Source organism: Rhinopithecus roxellana, chromosome 17 (genome assembly GCF_007565055.1).
Source record: "Rhinopithecus roxellana isolate Shanxi Qingling chromosome 17, ASM756505v1, whole genome shotgun sequence".
Lineage (NCBI taxonomy): Eukaryota > Metazoa > Chordata > Mammalia > Primates > Cercopithecidae > Rhinopithecus > Rhinopithecus roxellana.
The window spans coordinates 13,316-32,878 of record NC_044565.1 but is presented as its reverse complement, the minus strand read 5'-3'; the positions used below and the strand labels follow the sequence as shown (position 1 = coordinate 32,878).

The following is a 19,563-nucleotide window of genomic DNA, read 5'->3' as shown; positions in this document are numbered from 1 at the left end:
TGTAAAGCAAGGTGATAAGGAAACCACAGAATCCCAGGCAAGAGATGAGCACCGTTATTGAAAGAAGCAAGATAGCACCTTACTTCTTTTTTCTCCCTTCTTCATTCTGGCTCCTAAGTTCCCATTATAGGAGTAGATGGCTTATTGCTGGCGTTGTGGGAATCTCTTGTGGCTTTTCCTGTTCTTTGAAAGAAAAATGGACCTTGTTTAAATAGCAGGAAGCGTCTGAGTTCTTTTTGCATCGATAAAAAGCACCAGCCTCACTGGCTGTTTACTGTGAGAACCAACCAGCTCCTCACCCCATTGTGCTCTGTAGACTAGCTGGGACAGGGCGGGGGTTGGGGGTGTCTCACTGGAACCCTTATTTCATCTCTTTTCCTTTATACTTTTACATTTTCTCTTTCCCTGAGAAGGGTTGCTTCCATATTCCTTGAGAGACTGACCAAAATCTTCTGGGTTTCACACCTTTTCTTCTCCATGTTTCACCAGAAAGATGTACAATCCCTTCAAAAAGTTCCCTTTCCTGGGAAAAAGGAGATACTATTTAATCTTTTGCCCTATTTTTACTGCCATAGGATACATTCTTTTTATCGCTGAATAGGATTTTACACTGTGGATGGTAAAAACCTATATCTAAATGAAAGTACTATAAGATTATACCGTAGGATTGTAGGAAAGTTTGTAAGAGAGTATGATAGGTTTGTTCATTTCAACATTTTTTAAGCTCCTGTTTTATTTTTAGCACCCAAGGATCCAGGAAGCTCCTGTTTTAAAGAAGGGCCTGGACACAGGTTTGACTTAGCAGAATCAGCTGGATTTCCAGAGAATTGTGTTCCTTATGTCTCTGTATCCTGCTTAACAACAGGTGGAGCTCTTGTCCAGTGCAACTTAAGTGACTTCTTAAAACTTGGCTAACAAATGCCAGCCCCAGAAGTCACGCTAGTGTGTTCAGAGAAAGAAACCTGTTTTTCCTGCATATCTTATTTACTCCATTTAGCATGCTTACCAGCAAATCAGAGATAGTGTTCATTGCTTAAGTGTTTCAAGGCTGTTGCTGAAGTGTTTCTTCTTAGTCCTTTTCCTTCAGGGCAGTACAAAGAAATCCAGTCCATCCACTTCTCCCTTCCCCACCTACATGATAACTAGATAACAAGCTGACAGCAGGTACCACTTCATGCTTCCTTTAGTCCTATCAGAGTTCTGTCTTTATAAGTATATGCACATCTTCATTTCTGAGCTTTTCTAATCCTAGGAACAGTTCATTCTGATTAGCAAAGTAAAGTAGATGTGGGAAGCAGGACTGTTTGAAAACCATTGAATCATGATTTAGTTTCTCAAAATTCAGACATAAAACAAATTTGTATATGCATTAACATTTGTGCTGAGAGAGTATATCTAAATGGAGAAAGAAGATAAGCAGGCTACAGAAATCTTACGAACTTAGCTTGCCCACTCTCACTCAAGTGCTGAAAAATATATCGTCTTTTTTTTTTTTTTCACCTTTTGCTTTTAATGAGAACAGAGAGAAGTACAATGTCTAAAGCTGATTGGTAGCTCTGTGGTGAATGTTTAGGAGCTATCAAAATTGAGAGACCTCAGGGAATTCAGTTACTGGAGAAGGGTAATTGTGGTAAGAATATAACCTTAAAAGTTGTTATGAAAACTTTGCTGCGTGCTCAGACTTGGAATTTATACAGTACTCCTTGTCTAGTGCCAGGGAGAGGGCTTAGCAGTCAGTTCTGTCCCAGCTGCAGTCATTTGATTGTGTTGGTAAGGAGACCAACAAAAAGAAGAGCATTTCAATAATCTAAACAGGACCAAACAAAGAGACTGAACAAAGGTGTGTGCCACAGTGTCAGGGAGGGGGTGGTAGAAGGAGACATGGCCTGGCAGCATTCCGAAGGTGGGAAATGGCAGGCTGCAGTGCAGAGGGAGTAAACAGCCAGGACCTGTGGCTTTGTAGCAAAAACAGAGTGGCCAATGATTTGTTATGGTGCTGTCAGCACATCCGTTCTTATTCTTTGTATACAATAATTGTGCATTTGGCAAAGTGTGGCAAGAACAGAGAATGACTGTTGAGAACTTTTGGATTGCTGTCAACAGTCAGACTCTGTCAATCTGAAGAAATGCCATAGGTTCAAACCCAGAAACTGAGGAGGTACACTGTGTTTTTCTTAACAGTTTTTCTCTTTTAGGTGTTAGTTGTCTACATAATATCTCTGTCCTTTCTCTCTCCCTTTTTGTGTCCTATGGCCACTTCTACATATACTCTTACCCAACCCAACCCCTTAAGCCTATACTCTTCTCCTCTTAATGGCAGCAGTTGTTCAGGGCATGTTTATGGACCAGTCTGCAAACAGGAAACTCTACTTCCTGAATATGATGGGAGTTAAATGATACTAACTGGATAAGATGAAAATTTGTGAGTTAAGTGTTCTTTAAAGATCTGTTGCTGAAATGCTTTTCTTGTGAGAAGAGGAAGGAGAACACACAAGTTAGTGAGCGAGAGGAGCTTCATTGCGGAGAAACTCAAAGTCAGTCTTTCTGAAAAGACCTGCTATCTTTATTGAATTAACATACAACTAGGGTTAATGACATTTACCTGCCAACCGATTTGCAGTCCTCCCAGAGAGCTAGTTTTGGGTTTAAAGAAAAAGGTAGGGGGCTGGGTACCATGGCTCAGCACTTTAGGAGGCCAAGGCGGGAGGATCCCTTGAGCCCAGGAGTTCAAGACCCACCTAGGCAGTATGGCAATACCCTGCTTCTACAAAAAACAGACAAAATTAACTGGGTGTAATAGCTCACCTGTAGTCCAAGCTACTCAGGAGGCTGAGATGGGAGGATCACTTGAGCCCAAGAGGTCGAGGCTGCAGTGAGCTGTTATCGTGCCACTGCATTCCAGCCTGGGTGACAAGAGTGGGACCCTGTCTTGAAAAAGGGGAAAAAAAGAGAGAAGTTATAAATCTCTTTGTTTGCTTTTCTCCAAAGGCAGGTAGGATACATTCTCAGTGCTTTCGGGATGTAGACAATCACAGAACTAGCAGAAACAGATATCTAGAGATAGGATGAACAAAGGAAAAACAAAATTTTCAGGTCACTTAACAGCAGATTGACGTAGATGTCACCCATAGGTGTCCATGTATACCTGGTGTCCTCTGAGTAAGGATGTGGAGCAGGGATGCTTTTAAGTGCCTTAAGAGCACATGTCTGATTGAGAGTCATCAGGGAATTTACACATCCCCCTTTTGGGATATCTTTTCCCAGGGCACTCTTGGAGTCGTGATCTTTTCAGGGCTTTGCATGCATTCTCCCATTAGAGCACTTTTCTCATCTCATGATGACAAGCATCTTGGTTATAGTGTTTGTGGTTGCATACAGCTTTGCATTGAGTGATTTGTCACTTCAATTAAATACAGTTCTCCCCACCCCCTTTTCTTCTCCCCAGGCAAGGAGAGCCTCATCACTGACAGTGGAAAGCTGTATGCCCTTGATGTCCTGCTGACTCGGCTCAAGTCTCAAGGGCATAGGGTCCTTATCTACTCCCAGATGACCAGGATGATAGACCTGCTGGAGGTAGGAGAAGGAATCTTGGGGACCTAGGATACCTTGACATTTAATTGGTAGTAATCAGATGTCCATGACTAATGTTAGTCCTGCTTAATGGGAACCCCAAAACTCCCTTTTTTCTTTTTTCTTTTTCCTCTTTTTTTTGAGACATAGTCTCACTCTGTCACCCAGGCTGGAGTGCAGTTACACGATCTCAGCTCTGCAACCTCTGCCTTCTGGGTTCAAGCAGTTCTTCTGCCCCAGTCTCCCGAGTAGCTGGGATTACAGGTGTGCATCACCACACCCCACTTTTTTTTTTTTTTTTTTGTATTTTTGGTAGAGATGGTATTTTGCCATGTTAGCCGGGCTGGTCTTGAATTCCTGGCCTCAAGTGATCCACCCACCTCAGCCTCTCAAAGTGTTGGAATTAGAGGCGTAAGCCACCACACCCAGCCCCCAAAACTCCTTTTTTTGATTTTATAATCTATAAAGGGAGCAGAGTTAGATCCTGGTATGGGGAGTATGTGAAGGACTTGCGCCCCCTTCCCTATACCAGTGAAATAGAACACCTCTTACATCCTTCTTTTACTAGGGAAGATATTTCTTAATTTTAAAGTAGGTCACAGCGTAGGAATCTAAAATTATGTATGGAAAACAAGATTTAGGATTAGTTCTCTATGTAAAAAAGCAGAGAACAGCTATTCAACCTGAGTTAATGCAGTGATTCTCAACTTGACTACGTATTGCAATCACCTGAGAAGCTTTTAAAAAATGTAGATGTCTAGTCCCATTCCTAGAGATTCTTTCTTACTACGTTTGAAATGAGGCCTGGGCATCAGGATATTTACAAGGTCCTGGGGTGATTCTAATGTGCAACCAGGCTTGACAGCTACTAAGTTAGTGGAAAAGATATAACTGTGCAAAGCAGCTTTTGTTTCTTTAATTGCTTCTTTGTTGAGGTTTTTCTCTTTCTTGTCTGAGTGGTGACTTACTTTTTAAGGGACAGGAGGTCATAGACCTTGAAACAGGAGAGTGAAAATGAGAACAGATAATTACAAACTAGTAGAATAAGTCTTTATATAAATAAAGTTTGAGAGGCAAAAGCACCTGGTTGTCAGAAGTACATAAATATTCTCATGTTTTTATATATGTAAGGCTTCATACCCTCACCCTGTTACACCAGGGAATAGTAATAAGTAAGTGGAAATTGTACTGTTATTATCATTATCTAGGAATAAAGCAGTAGGGACCATATCAGTAGAGAAGGAATGAAGGCTAGCATTAAGGAGGGTTTTCAGGCCTTTTGGAAGCCAGGATTGGCTTGTTGAATTTTGCAATGAATTTATCTGAAATCAGTGGGAGGTTTCTTTTAATAATCTGGTAACTTCTTTTAGCAAGAGACATAAATGATTTTTGGGGTCAGTTTCAGCACCAAGTCTTAGGTTTCATAGCCCCTTGAATGCTGTTGACAGGCTAAACTCTCTGGTTTGTATTATGAGTAGGCCACTTATTCCTAAATGATGGAAGTGCTTGTGAGTGAATGTAAGTCACCATAAGAGAGGTGATTAAGCTGTTGCTTTTACTGTATATATTAACTATGTTAAATGTCCTAACTGCAGTAATCCAAAATAGAAGGACTGCCTGCATGTCTAGTGTTCCGTTCAAACATGAGCCCAACAGCCAAAACAACATGAGTAACTTTTCCTTCAGTGGGGCTCTTTTTAGGTAAAGTGCACTTTCCTTGTCCTCAAGAGTCAGGGAAAGTATAGCTAAAGTAGTGATCTTCAGCTGCTAACAAAGAAAAAGCAGTATGCTAAGGATACTAGTAAGGGACATAATGGTATTTCTTTTCCAAGACTATAGTCTTACATGTTGATTCATATTAAAGGGAAGTTCCAAGGGAATGTGAATGAGCAATCAAAAAATAAACTAGCTTTGGTAGGTAAAGGTGAGTGTAGGTGGTTTAAGTTTGATACAGCCTCTATTTTAGTCCTTCCCTCGGTGTATTGCACACTTCTAGGTTCTCATTAAATATTACTAAAATAAGTAATTCAGAGTATGATAAGTTTCGTTCAGGATAAGTGCTGTAAATTCTACACACCAGGATCACTTCCTCTCTATCTATAATCCAACAGTTATTTTTGGGTTGTGGACCTAGTGAGTAGGTTTTGCAAATAAGCAGCTTGAGAGCCTCTCTAAACATAGATGTATTTCTAAGGGGAATTCCAAATTAGGGAAATGCAAATTCAAAGCCTGAATTTCACAACTGCTGACATTCCTTAGCCATATGTATAACATGCATCTTGGATGCTGAAACTGGAAAATGTTGCAACTATTTGTATGTTTTAAAAACTAAAATGAAACTCTTGTCTGGTTTCCTTAATGCTACACTAGTGGTTCTTCATTTATTTTCTTAAAGTTTATTCATTTTTAATTTATTTTAATATTATCCACTCAAATGAACCACATTCTGTATTCCAGGAGATTAGTACTGAAATATAATTTAATTTATGAGCACGGAATTACAATGGCCACAGTGTTTACCGTATATCTAATCATATATTTATGAAATATAAACATATTGTGCATCTTGAGATAGTGCAGCACTAGGCCTGCATTTTTTTATCTTTGAAAGAGTGTTTTTCAGTCACTTTCATAATAGAAACTCTGAGTACTAACATTCATTAAAGCCATGTTTCAGCATTAAAGCATGACCTGGCACATGATCTTGCACTAGGACCTTCTGAATAGATGCTGTCCATTGAGTGTTCTTGACCTTAAGAAAAAACACAAACTTAAGTCTCAAAATGTTGTTTTGTTATTTCAGGATTTTTCTTTTTCTCTTGAAATCGTATACCCTCTTCAAAGAGAGAAAGAAATGCTTCCAATAGAGTAAGAGTTAGAAACTCACACTGCGGGTATCAAAGCTCTGTGTTGCTGTGGAGTATGTCAGCAGCTCTCTTTCATCCAACAGACTTTTTGGGGTTTTGCTGCTGTTGTTATGTGCCTTAGCCATGCCTGTCTGTCTCTCTGTTTCTGGGGCTTGGCAGAACTAGAAGACATTAAGAATTCACATACTTCTCTATGGCCAGGTTTCCATTCTGTGAGAAATACTAGTTTTGGACATTACTATTTGCACAGTATTTTTTAAAGTCATTGATCGCTTCCTTTTTCCCTTGGGTAAAAATCTGACTTTAAATTTCTTGTGTATGTATCAGATCTTCTTCCAAATAGAATATATTCAGGAATGTTGTATTATTTCATATGGCATCTAAATAGTAGTATTTCCAGATAGGGGATTTTTAAAAGGAGAGTGCTTTTGCTGTAACAAATGGGCACTAAGAAAAACCAAAATAGTGAAGAGGAGACTGCTTAATTTCCAGGGCCAGGAGTTTTTAGTTTGCCACTGGCAGAAGTCAAGGACATAAATAGGTGAGGAAATCATAGATCAATAAATGTTGTTATGAGTTTATTTTATATTTACTGAACCACCTATAGGATCTTTTTTGTTGTTCTTTTGTTGTTGTTGTTTTGTTTTAGACGGAGTCTCGCTGTGTCACCCAGGCTGGAATGCAGTGGTGGGATCTCAGCTCACTGCAACCTCCACCTGCCAGGTTCAAGCAGTTCTTCCTCAGCCTCTGGAACAGCTGGGATTACAGGCACGCATCACCATGCCTGGCTAATTTTTGTATTTTTGTAGAGATGGGGTTTCACCATGTTGGCCAGGCTGGTCTTGAACTCCTGACCTTAAGTAATCCTCCCATCTTGGCCTCCCAGAGTGTTGGGATTACAGGAGTGAGCCACTGCACCTGGCCACCTATAGGATCTTGGCTGTTGGGCATACTAGGGGAACACATGATCCCTGTGCATTTGGGATGGTGGTATCCAGCTGGATGTCAGGCAGAACTTTTCCTGCCACCACCAGTTTTACCATGGTTAGGGACTATTCTCTGTATTCTAGTAGCAAAGAACTTCTAACTTACTACAAATGACTTATCTCTGGGTCTTCTCTTTTGAGTTTCATTCCTGTTGCATCAAGCAACTGAGTTTGTAGTTTAAGGAAATAAGCCACTTGATACTTTCCTGTGTAATAAAGAGTACTTGGAAAGAGTTAATCAATTTATGCTATATGTGGTGTAATTGTTAAATACTGAAATCCAGACAAATCTTGAACTGCACCAATATGTGATAATAGTGCAATGTAGAATTAAATCCAGATAATCCATACATAATGACATTTGAGACCCTGAGTTATGTAACTTGCTCAGTCAGCTATCCAAGTGCAGTTACTCACTGGGGGAAGATTTATCCTGAGTAGACATTCTGTCATTTATGAGTTGGCCTCTCTTAGAAATGCAGGTTACCTTTGGAAGCTGTGATTCTGAAGATATTGTAAAGCTGGGTATTCTGAAAATGCCCCATGGAATGAAAAGCAAATTGGGTTGGCACATCTGATATCTTAAGTTGCCTGCTTGGCCTTCTTCCAAGTGTACTCTACTTCCTTTCAAAAAAAAAGAAATTTGGGGCTACTGTTAACTAGAGTTCTTATTAGGTCTTAGGAATTATAGAAGAAAAATTGTCAACTTACAGCCATGCTGTGTATAGTCTTTTTAATCCTTTTTTTCCTCCATGCTACCTTTGAGCAAAGCATGAATGCTAGGCAGATGCAAATATTAGTTAAACATAGTGTTTGACTTTAAGGAATGTATCTAGTGGAGGAGGCATACACATATACAAATAACTGTCAGTGAACCCTGATACTAATGTCAAAATGTGTGAATAGAGCTGAGGATAGCAAGAAGGATACGTTTATTTCTAACTGAGTCACTCTTAAGGAAGGCATCACAAAGACAGTGACATCTGAACTTAAGAACAAATAGAATTTCAACCATCAGGGAGAAAGGAATTTGAGACTAAGGAAGCCAGATGTAAAAAGAGAGGTGGAAAGGTACAAGAGTAGTCCATTGTGACTGGAATGGCATAGAAGAAAGGGAGATAACAGGAGTAGGTTGAAGTCAGATTATTTTGGCCCATGATTGCCTTTTGCTTGTCTTGCTCCAAAGGGCTCTGTATTAGATAAGGGAATTATGGTTGTCAACTTAACTCGCTTGGTTCAATTTACTTGGACTACAGAAAAATTGTAATAGAGAGAGTAGCCTTTTTGCTAATTATATACCCCAAAGATGGAAAACAGCATGTCCAAGAAAATAAAATTACATCACATCTGCAGGTTTGTGGACCATACTGAGTCCTTTCCCAAAATTGTTTTATCAAAATGAAATCTGGTTAAAATGAAAGTCAGAGCCAGCTTTGGAACAGAAGTTTCAGAATGAAAGGTAGGTAATAGGATATATAAAACATTTGCCTTTATTTTTTCAGGTGTCCGATTATCCTTTCTTTATAATGGTGGTGGATCAGATTATGGACAGGATATATTAAAAACCATGGGGTTAATGGGGCTCCTTCTTATTTTCATGTTAGTAGTGCTGATCATCCCTTCCATCTGGGAAACAGTAGGAGGGTTAAGCCAAGGACTCTGGAACCAATCTGCCTGAGTTTCAATCCTAGGTCTGCCACCGACTGCCTGTGTCACATGAGGGACCTTAACATCTGTAAAATAGGAGGGACAATAGTAAACCTACCCTTAATATATACCCATGAAAATTAAAAATCTAAAAAAAAAAAAATGTAAAAAGGAGGTGATTGGAAGCTGTTGCAGAGCAGATCATGAAGATTTTGATCGTGATCTCTGATCCTGGGGGAAAAAAATTAAAAGAGAAATTTAAAAATATGTTAAATAGGCCAGGCGTGGTGGCTCAAGCCTGTAATCCCAGCACTTTGGGAGGCTGAGACGGGCGGATCACGATGTCAGGAGATCGAGACCATCCTGACTAACACGGTGAAACCCCGTCTCTACTAAAAAATACAAAAATCTAGCCGGGTGAGGTGGCGGGCGCCTGTAGTCCCAGCTACTCGGGAGGCTGAGGCAGGAGAATGGCGTAAACCCGGGAGGCGGAGCTTGCAGTGAGCCAAGATCCGGCCACTGCACTCCAGCCCGGGCGACAGAGCGAGACTCCATCTCAAAAAAAAAATATATATATATATATATTAAATAACACTTACCTTAAAGGTTGCCATAATGATTAGATGAACATAACCAGGTAAAATAGAATAGTGACTGGCAGTTAGTGAATGCTCAGTAAAACTATCTTGAGTTATGCTGGCAGCTCTGTTTGCATGCCACTGATGTGGCATATGGATGTGATCCGAAATCCTACCTTTTAATCAGTGGCATGCAAACAGAGCATTGTCTTCTCAACTTGTATAGTAAAATAGTGGTTTTCAAACTGATGAGATGTGTTAGAGGACCGGTAGCTATTAAGCAGAGATGGCCACTCTTCATCAGTCAGGATAGCGATGCTTTTATCTATTATCTGTATTAGAGGGGTTTCATATAAGAGTTTGCTTGAAGAAAGTGTTCCAGTGCTTTAAAAACAGTGTATGTTTGGCCAGGCACAGTGGGTTACACCTGTAATCCTAGCACTTTTGAAGGCCAAGGGAGGAGGATCACTTGAACCCGGGAGTTCAAGACCAGCCTGGACAACATAGCAAGACCCCCATCTCTATAAAAATTTAAAATTTAAATTAAAAAATTAGCTGGGCATAATAGTGCATGCCTATAGTTCCAGCTACTTGGGAGGCTGAGGTGAAAGGATCACTTGAGCCCAGGAGGTCAAGGCTGCAGTGATCCAAGAAAACTATACTTCAGCCTGTGCAATAGAGCAAGACCCTGCCTCAAAAACTAAACAAAACCAAAAAAACTGCATATGTCTACCATAGTGCTTCTCAAAATTAATGCTTTCGAATCAAATGTTATTAAAATGCACCTTTTAGTGGTGTGCTGGACATCGTGGCTGACGCCTGCAATCCCAGCACTTTGGAAAGCCAAGGTGGATGTATCACCTAAGTTCAGGAGTTTGAGATCAGCCCGACCAACATGGTGAAACCCCATCTCCACTGAAAATACAAACTTAGCCAGGCATGGTGGCGCATGCCTATAATCCAGCTACTTGGGAGGCTGAGGCAGAAGAATCACTTAAACCCCGGAAGTGGAAGTTGCAGTGAGCCAAGATCGCGCCATTGCACTCCAGCCTGGGCAACAGAGCAAGACTGCATCTCAAAAAAATAAAATGCAGATTACGATTTACTGGGTAAGAGGTGTGTCCCTCAATTCTGCATTTGTGGTACAAGTGCTGCCCATCTGAGGGCCATGCTGAATGGCAAGGTTCAAAGGGAAACTGCCCTGCATTCTCTTTCTAGTGGTTGTTCTCAGCTGCCAATATAGACTATCAGAATAATCTTTGAAGTTTTTTCCAGCTACAACTTTGCTGATGTATGCTTGATAAATAAAAATTGTATATATTTGAGGTAGATCATATGCTATTATCTCTCTTAGAAGATTTCACATATACGATACAATATTATTAGCTGTAGTCACCATAATGATTAGATCTCCAGGATTTTTTTGATTTTGCATAACTAAATCTTTGTACCCTTTGACCAACATTTCCCCATTTCCCCTAGCCCCTGGCAACCCCCTTCTACTCTCTACTTTTATGAGTTTAACTTTTTAAGCTTGCACATGTAAGTTGAACCATACAGTATTTGTCTTTCCATGTCTGGCGTATTTCATTTAACTTAATCAGGTTTACTCATGTTGATTTCCTTCTTTTTAAGGCTGAATAATATTCCAGTATATATTTATATATATACACCACATTTTCTTCATCCATTCACCTGTTTTGTTTTGAGACAGTCATCCTGTTGCCCAGGCTGCAGTGCTGTGGCATGATATTGGCTCACTGCAGCCTCAAACTCCCTGGGCTCAGGTGATCTTCCCACCTCAGCCTCCTGAGTAGCTGGGACTACAGGCACATAGCAGCACTCCCAGCTAATTTTTGTATTTTCAGTAGAGGTGGGGTTTCGCCATGTTGGCCAGGCTGGTCTTGAACTCTTGACCTCAAGTAATCCACCTGCCTCGACCTTCCAAAGTGCTGGGATTACAGGCGTGAGCCACTTCCCCCGGCCAACCACTACACCTGGCCCCAATCTTTGTCTTTTAGGTGTTTTCTTATAGTATGAGGATGTAGATGTTGCTGTATTCAGACTTTTAACAGATCTTTTCATGTCCATTTTCTTGTTTTCTGTTTTTTTTAAGCTATTTACTGAAATAGACTCTAAATTTACTAAAGTCTGAAATCCCACTGCTCATCTTAGTTCAAGAGCTAAGACTTGAAGCTGTGGAAGGGAATAATTCACTTCTGTTGCCTCAGTAACAGGTTCTCTGTAATCAGGGTTGGTTTGATTATGGTCTAGGAATAATATCCCTGGGGTTGTGCTGGCCTTGATATATAAATATATAAACAGCATCATTTACTAGAAGATTCATTCATCAGTGCTTTTATGTGGCTAGAAGTTCAGTTTAAAAGGCAAATCAGGCTGGGCGCAGTGGCTCACACCTGTAATCCCAACACTTTGGGAGGCCAAGGCAGGCAAATCACCTGAGGTTAGGAGTTCGAGACCAGCTGGGCCAACATGGTGAAACCCCGTCTCTACTAAAAATAGAAAAAGTAGCCAGGTGTGGTGACGGTTGCCTGTAATCTCAGCTGTTCAGGAGGCTGAGGCAGGACAACTGCTTGAGGAGACTGCAGTGAGCCACGATTGCGCCACGGCACTCCAGCCTAGGTGACAAGAGCAAGACTGTGTCTCAAAAAAAAAAAAAAAAAAGCAATATGTAACAAACCCGCACGTTGTGCACATGTACCCTAGAACTTAAAGTATAATAATAAATAAATAAATAAATAAATAAGGCTAAAATTATAATCTGTGTTATGGGTGACTCTCTGTAAACTATCTTGGTATTGTCTAGTTATTTTGTTGTTCTGATTGCAACATTCTGTGATTGGATTAGCTGCAAAAGGTATAGCAAGCCTCTAAGGACCTTCATCTTGCTATCATTTTATACTTTCTTTCCTGAAGTCCTTTTTATCCAAAACACCCCCTACCCTTCTGCCATTAGCTCAGTCCTACAATATAGCAATGCCAGCAAGTATGAACTTGAAGCTCACTTTGAGTATTTTATGCTCCTCTTTGATTATCACAGCTCTTAAGGAACCACTTCGAGACAGAAAGAAATAGCAAAAAGTTAAATTAAAATTAAACCAAACATAAAACACAATGAAGATGCGTATGTCAGTGAGCTTGTCTACTTTGTTGACCAGCTTTGCTTCACATGTACCCTACCCAGAGACCTCTGCCAAGTTCTTGGCACTCACTCCATCTAAGAATAGGCTGTCACATACGCTGCACCAGATATACCAAACTACACCAACCTTATGTGCTAAAATGCCCCACCGAATGTAAGAGTTACATATGAAAATATAGCAATATAAGAACATTTGACCACAGAAAACTAATTAACACAAACATTTCCCAAATATAGAAATGATTAGTCTTTTTCAATAGAGAAGTTATTTTAGAACCGAAGTAACTATTTTGTGCTGTTTCTTATAAATAGGCCGCTGTGTTGAGTTTTTGATACTAGTTCTTCTACAAGTGGACTTTTTGTAGTGTAATCAGAGATAACAAAAGAGGAAATAAATGTTCATTTGGACATAACTATAAGAAGAATTGCAACTTCTAAGAATGGAGAGGCAGTCTCTCCATTGTATCTTTTGACGTCTCTTCATTCTTAAAAGTTGTAATTCCTCTTGATAATGTCAAGAACATTCTCTGCCATAGAAAATTACCTTGTCTTTTGTTTCACTCTGATGCTTAGGTGTCCCCTAACAGTGATGCATGCTCTGATGGGAGAAGGAAGCTTAGGCTGTAAATGTAAGCATTTTAATCAGTAAAGATTTGCTCTGGGGAAACACATTCATTTCAGTGAATGTTATTCACTGAAAAAAAAAGTAGGTATTTTCGTAGCTGTGAAAGATATTTGGTTGATGACTGAAAAACTATTTTGGTTTGTGGAATTTTTTTTTTTTTTTTTAATGAAACCTATAGGAATTTACAGGAATAAGATTAGGTTCCAAACTGAAATTGAGAGTGATTATAATCTTCAGATTGCCCTGGATTTTCACACGTTGGCAGTAAACTCATTTACAAGTAAACTTCCTGTACTCTTGAGGTTGCGCTCTCCCCATTCTGGATATAATGGCTTGCCTCCAATGTGGACAAGGTAAAAGACGGGTAGATGCTTATGGAAATCAGAATACAGTAATTTGCATCAGACTTACTGTGTCCTTTCATCCCGGTTGGCAGGAATACATGGTTTACAGGAAGCATACTTACATGAGGCTTGATGGCTCATCCAAGATCTCGGAGAGGCGAGACATGGTTGCTGATTTTCAGAACAGGTAATGTTCATGGGGATTACAAAAATTATCTTTTTAATTTCCCTCTAGTGCTTGAAATGGTAAGTTTTTTTTTTTTTTTTTTTAATGCCAGGGCATCTGAGATTGTTAAGGAATCAAGATGTAATTCCTGCCATTTTAAGAAGTTACTAAATCTGCTTATCATAATTCAGATCTATGTGTCTGGGAGAGACACATAGATCTGAATTAGTTTGTATGTTTGAAGTATGCTTTCTTATGATACCAGCGCCTATTTCTTTGGATAATAAAAGAAATCGTTTCTAAGTATGAACCAAGATCCTCCTCAATGGATAATAAGTATGTAGAAAAAAATCCACCAGCGTATATTCCTCATTGCTTACAGTAGCCATTTCTTTTTTTTTTTTTTTTTTTTTTTTTTTTGTGAGACAGTCTTTCCCTGTCACCCAGTCTGGAGTGAAGTGGCACGATCTTGGCTCACTGCAGCCTCCGCCTCCCTGTTTCAAACAATTCTTGTGCCTCAGCCTCCCAAGTAGCTGGGATTACAGACATGCGCCACCACACACAGCTAATTTTTGTATTTTTAGTAGGGACGGGATTTCACTATGTTGGCCAGACTGGTCTGGAAATCCTGGCCTCAAGTGATCCACCCACCTCCACCTCCCAAAGTGCTAGGATTATAGGCATGAACCAATGTTCCCGGCTGCTAACAGTAGCAGTTTCTGAGTGTTGACTTAGTTTGTTTCTGTGTTTCATTTTGTATAAGAAAAAGTACCTTTTATTTTCCTGCTTTCCTTTCAACATAGTAGCAGTACAGTGCAGTATGACAAATTGCAATACTGTACAATCTATTCAGCTGGCAGCTCTCATCCACAGTACCTCTCCCACCTGCTAATGAGCCTATGAAATTTCAATTAACGCCTGCTGAATGCTGATGGTTTACAGAGCCATAATTATCCTGAGTGCAGTTTCTCATTGTAATAGGTAGAGTCTGGTTTACTGCTCTCTCCAAGGAGAAAGCCAGGCCTCACTAGTGACGGTCTGCTGAACTTCATCTTCAGTTTTCCTCCTTAGACCTGGAGAGCTGAGGAATAAAGCAGATCTTAATATCAGTAAATCAGAACAGCTTTGACTTTGGCTTTTAATTGCATGGCCTCTTAATATTTCACTTTTGAATTCTTGTGAAGAAAATTAAGCACATAGCCATTTTATTTAGATTATAATTTTTAATTTCATTCAGTTCTAAAGCATGGTTTAATTCAGACATAAAATAATTTGGCATAAAACACATCTACAATTCAACACAGCATGTCTTCTGTTTAAGGGTTTTTCCTAAGTTAAAACTACACACCAGAATTCCAGGTGCCTGTTTGACCAACAATAAGGAGAAGATCTGCTTCAAACCTATTTCCATTTGTTTACCCTGGCACAGCTGTGTGGATAGCCTGACCTAGATTCTCACCTAGCAGAAGCTACCAGTAGATTCTAAAACCAATTATTTGAAACATGAGTAAGCATTGTGGCTCCTTAGCCCACCACATTGTTTTGGCAAAAAGAGGAAAAAAAAATTACTGGGCGATCTTCATCTCTTCTTAATTCTGAAATCAGTGATACATATCTTATCATATCATGTCCTTACCTACTCCAGCCTCAGAGCTGCAACTTGACAAGAATCTTATGTGCAAGATCTATAGACTGTATGTTTCCTCAGAGTGCCTGTATTTTCTTCAGTCATGCCAGTGTATCTGTGATGTGGGTACACTGGTATGGGGTGGCATGCTTTGTAATGAGAAAAGCCATTAAGTAATAGGTATTTCACCTGATACTGTTTGTGTTTATTTTCCACTAGTATATTTGATATTGTACATTTAAGGATCTTTTTAACAGTAATGTTTTGATTTTCTTCAGTAACAGTTGGGGCCTTTATATGTTATAATGAAATGCCTATTGAGAAAAATTCGAAAAATATTTCAAGATGAAAATAAAGGCCGGGTGTGGTGGCTCACGCCTATAATCCCAATACTTTGGGAGGCCAAGGTGGGCTTATCATCTGAGGTCAGGAGTTCGAGACCAGCCCAGCCAACATGGTGAAACCCCCATCTCTACTAAAAATACAAAAATTAGCTGGGCGTGATGGTGGGTGCCTGTAATCCCAGCTACTCAGGGGGTGAGGCTGAGGCAGGAGAATCACTTGAATTCGGGAGTTGGAGGTTGGAGTGAGCAGAGATCCGCCACTGCACTCCAGCCTGGGTGACAGAGTGAGACTCCATCTCAAAAAAAAAAGAAAGAAAAGAAAAATCACCCACAATCCCACTACTGTTAACATTTTGGTATATCCTCTAGTCTTTAACATATGTGTAGGGTTGTATTTATACTGTTACCATATTATAGGTGGGATTTTGTATCCTGATTTCTTCTACTTAATGTTCTGTCATAACCATTTTCATGTATCATTAAAAAGTCTTTGCCGACAACCTTTATTTTATTTTATTTTATTTTTTTTGAGACAGAGTCTCACTCTGTCACCCAGGCTGGAGTGTAGTGGCGCGATCTCGGCTCACTGCAACCTCCGCCTCCCAGGTTCACGCGATTCTCCTGCCTCAGCCTCCCGAGTAGCTGAGACTACAGGCACCTGCCACCACGCCTGGCTAAGTTTTTGTATTTTTAGTAGAGATGGGGTTTCATCATGTTAGCCAGGATGGTCTCAATCTCCTGACCTCATGTTCCACCCGCCTCGGCCTCCTAAAATGCTGGGATTACAGGCATGAGCCACCGTGTCCAGCCTTGCTAACAACTTTTTTTTTTTTTTTTTTTTGAGATGGAGTCTCGCTCTGTCACCCAGGCTGGAGTGCAGTGGCCAGATCTCAGCTCACTGCAAGCTCTGCCTCCCGGGTTTACGCCATTCTCCTGCCTCAGCCTCCCAAGTAGCTGGGACTACAGGCGCCCGCCACCTCGCCCGGCTAGTTTTTTGTATTTTTAGTAGAGACGGGGTTTCGCGGTGTTAGCTAGGTTGGTCTCGATCTCCTGACCTCGCGATCCACCTGTCTCAGCCTCCCAAAGTGCTGGGATTACAGGCTTGAGCCACCGCGCCCGGCCGCCAACAACATTTTTAATGATCACTGTTCTGTTACACTGGGTATATATACCACTTTTCTATTATTGAATAGAAATGTCTACTAGAAATATTGAGTGAATATTTTTGTGTATAAAGCTTTGTAACTATTTTAGATTACTGTCTTAGCATAGATTCAAACATGAGAAATTACTGAGTGAAAAGATAAAAACATTTAAGACTATGTATATTTCTTTGTAGAAAATTCTGCTGATACAGACCCCAACCAGAGCTGTAGTATGTTGACTTCTAGTGATTTGGGCTTCTGAGTAGTAGAGCTGTAGTCGTTCTCCTGGCTTACCCAATTATTAGAAAACGGGACTGTGAGACCCAGGGCTCAGTATATTTTGCAGTACCTTCATAGTGGAGAAAAATCAGGAGGTATATAATTTATTACCTCTGAAATCTCTTACTTAACTTGGGAAGCAGAATTACTTGGGCAGTCCCAGTAGTAGTGCACAACAATTTTGAAAAGTTTAGCTCTAAAATAATGGCATTTTCACCATTAATTAAATTTTACTTGGATCTACTTAGTAAAAAATGTAATTTTTCACAGCTTTTATTAGGAAATCTTGCTTGAGCCTTCAGACTCCACAACTGAGAATTACTTAGGTAACAGTGAATGTTATTTAGAGTCAACATTTGGGTAACCATCGTTTTAACACCCTCTATCTAATATTAGACAAAATGGAAAAAGAGACTGAAGTCTCCTTCTGATCCTTGCGTACATTACAAACTGGATGCTTAGAGTTGGGATTATGGCAAAGAAGTAATCTATTTCTCATGTGTAGAATCTGGACTGTGCATATACTGACCCCTCCAAAGGGGGGAAAATGCTCAACTTACAAATTTGAGTGACTGCAATCGCCTGATAGAAAAAGACCGGTGTTTTTGGACACAAGCACTCCTTGCCAAATAATTTAATTAGTATTAATGAAAGATATCCAAAGAAAAAATTATAGTTTCAACTGGAAAGCCCTGTGGCTCAAAGGTCAGCCAGAGTAAACAACAACGCCTATAAAAAGCCATTTACATTCCCTTCATACAAGATTTATTTATGAGGGATCCTTCCAGGAAAAAGTCTGACTGAGACTAAAGACTGTTTGGCCAGGATGTCCTGACTGGGCAACATTCAGAGCATGTGACCAGTGCGTGATCCTAGAAGCCATTCACAAGGTCTTTGCTCTGTGGTGCCTTGGCCTTTGCTTCCCTTCCTCCTAACCCATGACCTTTACCAAATGGATCCTCGCCCCATTATCTGACCACTCAGTGTGACTCTTTGGAAAACATGAGGGAAAAGTGACTGTAGCATGGATTTTTTTCTTTGTGAGAGTCGTAGAGATTCACAGTTGTCTTTCATTGTGGTTCCTTTTCAGTCATTCAACAAGCCTTTACTGCAGTCAGCTATGTGCCTAGCACTATTTGGGTATGTTGGTGCAAAGTCACCTCAATGGGTTATTAAAGAAGAGTGAGAGCGAGACCTACACATGTCTTTGCTGTGTGGTTTTATAGGCCCCTTAACAGACCAGCCAGATGGCTGATCTTTAAGGTCTGTTCCAAGTGACCCTGAGTTAAGATGCCTTTTCAGCTTCCTAGAGAGGGCACCCAGACCACCATGTTGCCTTCTGGGATTTTGTTTTCTCCTGTTTAGTCAGAGCCCCTAAAACATTAATTCACATTATCAATACTGTTATAGCATTATTCATTAGAAAGGAACTTCTTAGTAGTTTGATTTAGATATTTTTGGGTTTTACAGCAGTATAGTCCATGATTAGAACTAATTTCTTTGATTATAAGAACCCAAGGTTTCTGCAATTCTTATTTTTTCATTACAATATGATAAAATTACATTGAATTCATCACCTACCTCATCATCACAAGGCATCTTTTCAGTACATAATTGATATCCAAAAGAAACCATTGTATTTCTAAGTTTTTCTACTAATTTATTTTTACCTACATTTCTTTCACTAGTGTTCTTCTGTATATAGCACCTATTTGTAAGTGATTACATCTGAACTAAACTCTGACTGTACAGACTATGGAAATTACCCATCTTTTTCCTTTCTTTTCCTTTCCTTTTCTTTCTTTTCCTTTCCTTTCCTTTCCTTTTTCCTTTCCTTTCCTTTCCTTTTTCCTTTCCTTTTCCCTTTTTTTTTTTTTTTTTTTCCCTTGTTTTTTTTTTTTTTTTTTTTTTTTTTTTTTTGTTGATTGTTGTTTTTTTTTTTTTTTTTTTGTTTTTTGTTTTTTTTTTTTTTGTTTTTCCTTTTTTTTTTTTTTTTTTTTTTTTTTTTTTTTTTTTGTTGTTTTTTTTTTTTTTTTTTTTTTTTTTTATTTTTGTTCTTTTTTTTTTTTTTTGTTTTTTACCTTTTCCTTGTGTTCCTTTCCTTTTTTTTCGCTTTCCCTTTCCCTTTCTTTCCTGTTTCCTTATCCTTTTTCCTTTCTGTTCCCTTTTTTTTTTTCCTTTCCTTTTTCCTTTCCTTGTTTTTTTTTTTCCTTTCTGTTTTT

The 19,563-nt window shown here is 39.5% G+C and overlaps 1 protein-coding gene across 1 annotated transcript in view; it reads left to right on the top strand.

Moving 5' to 3' along the window:
* The window catches only part of INO80 (INO80 complex ATPase subunit), a 112,125-nt gene extending 98,133 nt beyond the window's left edge, over window positions 1–13,992 (top strand). Inside the window, exons 27-28 of the mRNA XM_030921731.1 lie at window positions 3,446–3,573; window positions 13,873–13,992. Of these exons, the coding sequence (XP_030777591.1) occupies window positions 3,446–3,573; window positions 13,873–13,971 (227 nt within the window). The 3' untranslated portion in view covers window positions 13,972–13,992. The remainder of the gene's footprint in view (window positions 1–3,445; window positions 3,574–13,872) is intronic.
* The last annotated feature ends 5,571 nt before the right edge of the window (window positions 13,993–19,563 follow it).